The sequence below is a fragment of the Bison bison genome, unplaced genomic scaffold (genome assembly GCF_000754665.1).
Source record: "Bison bison bison isolate TAMUID 2011002044 unplaced genomic scaffold, Bison_UMD1.0 scf7180017864460, whole genome shotgun sequence".
Classification (NCBI taxonomy): domain Eukaryota; kingdom Metazoa; phylum Chordata; class Mammalia; order Artiodactyla; family Bovidae; genus Bison; species Bison bison.
Window position 1 is genome coordinate 4,563,684 of NW_011495022.1, and position 8,188 is coordinate 4,571,871.

At 38.7% G+C, this 8,188-nt stretch overlaps 1 protein-coding gene across 2 annotated transcripts in view; it reads right to left on the minus strand.

Moving 5' to 3' along the window:
- Positions 1 to 4,947: 4,947 nt before the first annotated feature.
- The window catches only part of MTX2 (metaxin 2), a 77,051-nt gene continuing 73,810 nt past the window's right edge, over positions 4,948 to 8,188 (minus strand). Inside the window, exon 10 of one of the 2 annotated variants that reach the window (XM_010859786.1) lies at positions 4,948 to 5,409. In XM_010859786.1, coding sequence (XP_010858088.1) covers positions 5,235 to 5,409 — 175 coding nt within the window. In that variant the 3' untranslated portion in view covers positions 4,948 to 5,234. The remainder of the gene's footprint in view (positions 5,410 to 8,188) is intronic. The other variant, XM_010859787.1, reaches the window with a different exon arrangement.

The window sequence follows — 8,188 nt, forward strand, 5'->3', positions numbered from 1 at the left end:
CTTGCTCAGAATGCTGCAGCAGTGACCAAAGCATTCCAATCATGGTAGCTTCTTGATCACAACAGTGAGAAACGGCTGTGGAGCCCATGGCTTCCTGACCATAGAAGAGGCAAGAGCTTCACTGATGACCCAGTTCTGTGGAGTCATTACTGCAAGTACAGCCTAGTGTTTCTTCAGTACTCTCAGTGATCCTGTAAGCCATTTAATACCTTACAATAAATGCTCTCCCGCTTGAACACTCTGAAGTGAATTCTGTTGGGATTTTTGTTTTTTAATGTTTTAGATTAATGGAGTCATCATAAATTATGCCAAAAAACTCTATAGAACACAGGAGCCAGGTAGGCAGAGTTTAGCTGGGCTTTTGTAGAACAGTTCTTCAAGCTAACCAATCCCTGAGGAACTAAACTTTTTCTTTCAGGTTGAATATAGGAGTTCTGTGCAGGTGAGATTATACTTTTCTCAACGTGTCTGCTGTCAGTTTCACATTGTCTTTCTCTACAAATTTTTACAAAAAGTAAACTGAATGTGCCTAGGAATTTCACAAAGTGTTCTTTTGGTGTTACTTTGACATCTTGTTTTTAAGGTCTCCCCCTCTGTTGATATAAGTAGGCAAGAACTTACAAGGGGAACACCAAAATAAGTTCACAGAAGTATTTTGTTTAACATCATACAATGGGTGGGTGTAGTTTTCAGTTACCTGCTCCGTGACACTGAGATATACCATAACCATACTGGTTCCCAAGACTGTGTCCACTGGATTGATTAAAATACAGAAAGTAAGCCCAGCACATGGACTCAGGAGTCACTTCCCATGGAAAGGAAATAAGGCAGTATTTTGGAGTCCCATGAATGACAGGACTGTAACACTGAAGCCTGACTCATATATAATGATTGGGAAGGATGTTCTGCATAAACACAGGACAAAAAGCTCAAATCATGAAGGTAAAGATTGATCACCGACTATATAAAAATTAAGAACTTCTGTACATTAGAATACATCATAAAGGGAGTGAAAAGACAACAAACTAGGAGATATCTATAACATTTATAATCAAGTAGACATTAATATCAATGATACAAATAGGATTCTGATAAGTCGTAAGAGTAGCAAACAACCCAATAGAAAAAGTCTCCAAAACTCTGGCCCCCTGATGCGAAGAGCCAACTCACTGGAAAAGACCTTGTATGCTGGGAAGGATGGAGAGCAGAAGGGGATGACAGAGGATAAGCTGGTTGGATGGCATCACCGACTCGGTGGACATGAATTTGAGCAACCTCAGAGAGATGGTGAAGGCCAGGGAAGCCTGGCATGCTGCAGTCCACGGGGTCACAAAGAGTCAGACACGACTGAGTGACTGAACAGCAAGTAATCACTTCAAAAAAAAAGAAAACGCCAATAAACATAGATGTAGGGGCTTCACTGCTGGCTCAGGGGCAAAGAATCCACCTGCCAATGCAGGAGACACAGGTTCGTTCCCTGATCCAGGAAGATTCCACATGCCTCGGAACAACTAAGCCTGTGCACCACAACCACTGAGCCTGTGCTCTAAAGCCTGGGAGCGGCAACTACTCAGCCCATGTGCCAAAACTACTGACGTCCATGAGCCCTAGAGCCTGTGCTCCACAAGAGAAGCCACAGAAACAAGAAGCCCACACACTGCAACTAGAGAGTAGCCTTCACAGCCAGGAAGACCCAGAACAGCTAAGAATAGATAAATAAACATAACTGTATCAACTCATTGATGTCACCTGGAAAATACTAATTAAAAACCAATTAGCGAAAAAAACTAATAATTCCAAATGTTTGCAAAGTAGCTAAGTGTAAGAGTGTAAACTGGCACAAATATTTAGGAAGACGATTTGGAATTACCTAGAGAAGTTAAACAGACACATACCTGACAACCCAGCGATTATATGCCTAAGTATATACCCTGGAAAACTTCATACATATTTATACCAGGACATATGTACAGAATTGTTCATAAGCAGCATTTTTTATAACAGCAAATTTCTGTAACAACCAAAATGTCCACTGACAAAAGAACACAGAAAAGAAGTGCTATGTTTGCATATAAAAGAATACTATGTAAAAAAGTTGGCTTAAAGCTCAACATTCAGAAAACTAAGATCATGGCATCTGGCCCCATCACTTCATGGCAAATAGGTGGGGAAACAGTGGAAACAGTGGCTGACTTTACTTTGGGGGGCTCCAAAATCACTGCAGATTGTGACTTCAGCCAAGAAATTAAAAGATGCTTACTCCATGGAAGGAAAGTTATGACGAACCTAGACAGCATATTCAAAAGCAGAGATATTGCTTTGTCAAAGGTCCGTCTAGTCAAGGCTATGGTTTTTCCAGTAGTCATGTATGGATGTGAGAGTTGGACTATAAAGAAAGCTGAGTGCCAAAGAATTGATGCTTTCTAACTGTGGTGTTCGAGAAGACTCTTGACAGTCCCTTGGACTGCAAGGAGATCCAACCAGTCCATCCTAAAGGAGATCAGTCCTGGGGGTTCATTCGAAGGACTGATGTTGAAGCTGAAACTTCAATACTTTGGCCACCTGATGCAAAGAGCTGAATCATTTGAAAAGACCCTGATGCTGGGAAAGATTGAGGGCAGGAGGAGAAGGGGACAACAGAGGATGAGATGGTTGGATGGCATCACCGACTCAATGGACATGGATTTGGGTAGACTCCAGCAGTTGGTGATGGACAGGGAGGCCTGGCATGCTATGCTTCATGAGGTCGCAAAGAGTCGGACATGACTGAGCAACTGAACTGAACTGAACTGAACCACTGCTAGGTACAACAAATGAGTGAAAATTTTAAATGTAATATTGTATGAAAGAAATAAAACAGAAGATGCATAGATTGTGGTTCCATTTATATAAACATCAAAAGCAAAAAATTAAATCATGGGAATGGTTAACACAAAATTCACTATAATGGCAACTTCCAGTGGTAGAAAGGGACTGGGATTAGATGAACACAGTGTGAAATAACAAATATTTTTAAGAATTTGTTTCTATATTACATCTTCAAAAGCAGACTTATATGAACTTTGGTGCAACATATATTATAAAGCATATAAAAAAAAAGCAATATATATTATAAAGCAACTGAGTTGCTAACTGTTGAAGTGAGGTAGGTTCATAGGTACATGGGAATTCTTTTTATTTTCTCTTCATGTTTGAAATTTTTCATAATAAAGCCACTTTAAAAATTCAGCACTTTTAATTCTTAATGAGCATTTCTTACCTCAAGAATAAAAAGCAACCCAGATTCCCAGATTTCCCATTTCAGAATGTAAAGAAAAGCATTGCTCCCTATCTTGTAATAATGATAAACACCATACAAAAATTCATTCTGGTTCTTGAACCCAGCCGAAAGCTGAGGTTGCAGGGCCAACTAACCCAAATCTAAGGAGAGAAGGGACATGAGCACCAGTTTACCTGAAAAAGATACTACTGGACAATAGTAACTTAGCTAATACTTTAATGACTAAAGGCAGAGTGTGAGCTAACAAAAGACCATCAAAACCTTGGAGGCCACAAACCAAGACGAATTCACATTTACTCACAGGATTTTCTCAAAGGACCTCACAGGAAGTTCACCAAAAAAAAAAAAGGAAAAAGAAAACAAAAAATGGGGGACATGGCAGGAAACTTAGAAACTGTCCCTTATGGTTCCTTGGAGAGAACAGCAGCATTTACAAGAATGCATTAATTTCCTTTAATAATGGTATTATTAAAAGAAAAGAATCTTATCCAGTATAAAAAAAAACATACAAAAATACAGAGCCAAAAAACCTGTCATAAAAATTATACAAAAGCACACGTAAATTGGAATTTTTTTAAATAATAATACAAATTACAAAATTAGTTCAGGAAAGCTATAATAAATAGTACTACAGTCAAAAGGGAGAACCCAATGTTTATGTGGGACTTGGGTTAAGGAGAACCTAATACATTCCTTAAAAGGTATAAATCTATCATCTTAAAAAAAATTATAGTGTTCTTTAAAAAAGCCAAACAGATGCCAAGACCGCCTGGGTCTGAATTCCAATTCTACCACTTACTAACTCCATGACTTTCTTATACTTTTTGTGTCTCCATTTCCTCTTGTGTGAACTGGGAATAATAACCTTCATGGTTTTTGTAAGGTCTGGTACATAAACATAAGAGTACTACTATTCTAGACTATTTTAAGAAATGATTTTTACATCTGACTCTTATAGCATCCCTGATTTTACATAAAATATTCAAAAAACTGAAAGAAATACAGCATATAATCCTAGTGTCTAGGTATAAATAAATACTTCTGTGAAAACTATCCTCAGAAAACAAAAGTGTAAAGAAAGTGTTAGTCTCTCAGTTGTGTCGGACTCTTTCTGACCACCTGGACTGTAGCCAGCAGGCCCCTCTGTTCATGGAATTCTCCAGACAAGAATACTGAAGTGGGTTGCCACTTCCTACTGCAGGGGATCTTCCCGACCCAGGGATCAAATCTGGGTCTCCTGCATTGCAGGCAGACTCTTTACCATCTAAGCCTATAGGGAAGCCTCAACTTCGCCACAAAAGGAATAAAACAGCAATATTAAAATATTCTATTCCAAAAGAAGTTTAAAAAAAGTTAAGTTCTTAAAACTATCTTTTTATCAAATGTAAATTATAGCTGCTCTGATAAAATGTTTTTAAGTTCAATAAAGTTGAGGTAAGAAAAATGCTCTTAAATCTGTTCCAGGATTTAAATGCTTTGTAATCATTTGCATTTTCTAAGTACACTGTTAAGAACGTATTTCCCATGACCAGGTTCATCATGTATCTAGCAATCTTGGGAGTATGGAACACGAATTACTGCCTTAGAAAAGACACTGCTTATTACACGTATGAAGCTCAAAGAGCAGCTTTTAGAAAGATGCAAAGTATTAATAAATACACCAGCCATATAGTTGTTTGAGCTTTATTTTTATATGCATACATGTGCCAAAAACACAAAAATTTCAAAGATACAGGGTACAACATATCAAATGAAATCATTTAAAATTATTTTAATGTATACACAAGGATCAGTATAAAGTACAGGTATATGATACATTATATAATTTGTTCTGAGGTTTTGAAAAGCAGTATTTGGGGCTTTGAATTCTGATACTATTATCTATTACATCATTCAAGAAACACATATTTCAAAAGTTTAAATTTTTTAATAATAACTAAATTAACAAATAACTCTAAGACAATCTGATAGATGAGCTGCCTTTGCCAAAATAGTGTTGTTCAATTCTTCTACAGAAAGCAAGGAGGTTGCTGTAGTTCTTCACCTTCTCAGAAAGTTCATCATTGGTCATTTGTGTAGTAAGAATGGTATACAGATGGCCGAACACCAGTGCGTCTAGTTCAGTAGGCCTAAGACAAAAGCAGAAATGAGAGCAACATGAACAGCGTTTAACTTACAAGGCAGAATATACACTATTTTTTAAAAAAACACTTTATTATATTTAAAAGAAAAAACTAACTTAAGAAATAAATCCTACCCTAACCTGATAGAATTTATTCTATTTTACTAGAATTTCTGTTAAAAAATATGAAAACTTTTGAACCATGACTTGCTAGTTATATGACTTGCTTTCTTAAATAGTGTGTGTGTGTGTGCATGTGTTAGTCACTCAGTTGTGTCCAACTCTTTGTGATCCCATGGACTGTAGCCCACCAGACTCCTCTGTCCATGAAATTCTCCAGGCAAGAACACTGGAGTGGGTTGCCATTCCCTTCTCCAGGAGATCTTCCCAACCCATCGATTTAACCCAGGTCTCCCATATTGTGGGAAGATTCTTTACCGTCTGAGCCACCAGAGAAGCCCAAAGTCGCTCAGTCATGTTCAACTCTTTACAACTCCACAGACTACACAATCCATGGAATTCTCTAGGCTAGAATACTGGAGTGGGTGGCCTTTTCCTTCTTGAGGGGATCTTCCCAACCCAGGGATCAAATCCAGGTCTCCCACACTGCAGGGGTCCCACAGCTGAGCCACAAGGGAAACCCAAGAATAATGGAGTGGGTAGCCTATCCCTTCTCCAGTGGATCTTCCTGACCCAGGAATCAAACTGGGGTCTCCCATATTGCAGGCAGATTCTTTACCAACTGAGCTATCAGGGAAGCCCTTCTTAAATAATAGTATCATTTAAATGTGTTAAAATAATATTAGTGTAAATAATCACATTCATTTTATTAAGTTATTCACTAAATATACAACAGTTCTCCAATGAGCTAGTAACCGTGACAGATGCTAAAGATATAAAAAAGTACGAAAGCAAATTTACTTACCCTTTTTAAAATAAACTTAGCTTTCTGACGGATATACAAGAATGGCTTCAACAAAAATTTTTCTAGGGTTTTTTTCCCCCCTTTAATTAAATATTCCTAACAAAAAGATGAAATTTATCTACCTTGCTACCAATGGTCTATATATGGGATATCACAAATTTACATTATATTAAAACAATTACAGTAGACCTGTGAACAACACTGGCTGGAATTGTTGTTAAGGCCCACTTATATGCCAAGTTTTTTTTTTCAATAAATAGATACTACATTACTACACAATCCATGGTTGGTTGAATCAGTTTGTGGATGTGGAGCCACAGACACAAAGGCCTGACTCTAAAGTTATACATGGACTTTCAACTGTAGCAGAGGGTCAGCACCCCAAACCCTCTCATTATACTGCATTAGCACAATACTGGGCTTCCCTGGTGGCTCAGACGGTAAAGAATCTGCCTGCTATGGGGAAGACATGGGTTCAATCCCTGGGTCAGGAAGATTCCCTGGAGGAGGGTGTGGCAACCCACTCCAGTATCCTTGCCTGGAGAATCCCCATGGACAGAGGAGCCTGGAGGGCTACAGTCCATGGGTTGCACAGAGTTGAACATGACTGAATGACTAAGCACAGCACAATATTACTAAAAGGAGAAAATACATCATTATATGCCATCAGTAATTATTGCTGTCAATCCTACAGTGGTAGTCCTAAATTATAGAGAAAACATGTTAATCCACCTGAAATGTAAAAATATGTTGCAGTAACCTGGTTTGGCAAAATAGACCTTTTCAGTTCAGTTCAGTCGCTCAGTCATGTCTGACTCTTTGCGACCCAATGGACTGCAGCACACCGGCCCTCCCTGTCCATCACCAACTCCCAGAGTTTACTCAAACTCATGTCCATTGAGTTGGTGATCCCAACCAACCATCTCATCCTCTGTTGTCTCCTTCTCCCACCTTTGGTCTTTTCCATCTTTTCCAGCATTAGGGTCTTTTCAAATGAGTCAATTCTTCACATCAGGTGGCCAAAATATTGGAGTTTCAGCTTCAGCATCAGTCTTCCCAGTGAATATTCAGGACTGATCTCCTTTAGGATGGACTGGTTGGATCTCCTTGCAGTCCACGGGACTCTCAAGAGTCTTCTCCAACACCACAGTTCAAAAGCATCAATTTTTCAGTGCCCAGCTTTCTTTCTAGTCCAACTCTCACATCCATACAAGACTACTGAAAAAACCGTAGCTTTGACTAGACGGACCTTTGCTGGCAAAGTAACATCTCTGCTTTTTAATATGCTGTCTAGGTTGGTCATAACTTTTCTTCCAAGGAGCAACTGTCTTTTAATATCATGGCTGCAGTTCACCATCTGCAGTGATTTTGGAGCCCCCCAAAATAAAGTCTGTCACTGTCTCCACTGTTTCCCCATCTATTTACCATGAAATGATGGGACCAGATGCCATGATCTTAGTTTTCTGAATGCTGAGTTTTAAGCCAACTTCTTCACTCTCCTCTTTCACTTTCATCAAGAGGCTCTTTAGTTCTTCTTCACTTTCTGCCATAAGGGTTATGTCATCTGCATATCTGAGGTTATTGATATTTCTCCCAGCAATGGGGTTCTGTCAAATCCTAATTCTGCCACTAACTTACTAGCTATGTAGCCTTGATCGCCACTCATGAACGACCTCTTGTAGTTGCATGGCTTTATATGTCTTCATGTCACTAATTCCTAAATATTTATCTCCAGCCTGAGTCTCTCCCTTGAAGTCCAGAATAATACGTTCAAATATCTCCATATGAATGTTCAATAAGGATCTCAAACCAGCTTGTCTCATCTTCTCAAAATAAAAGTCTATATGCACGTATATGCACC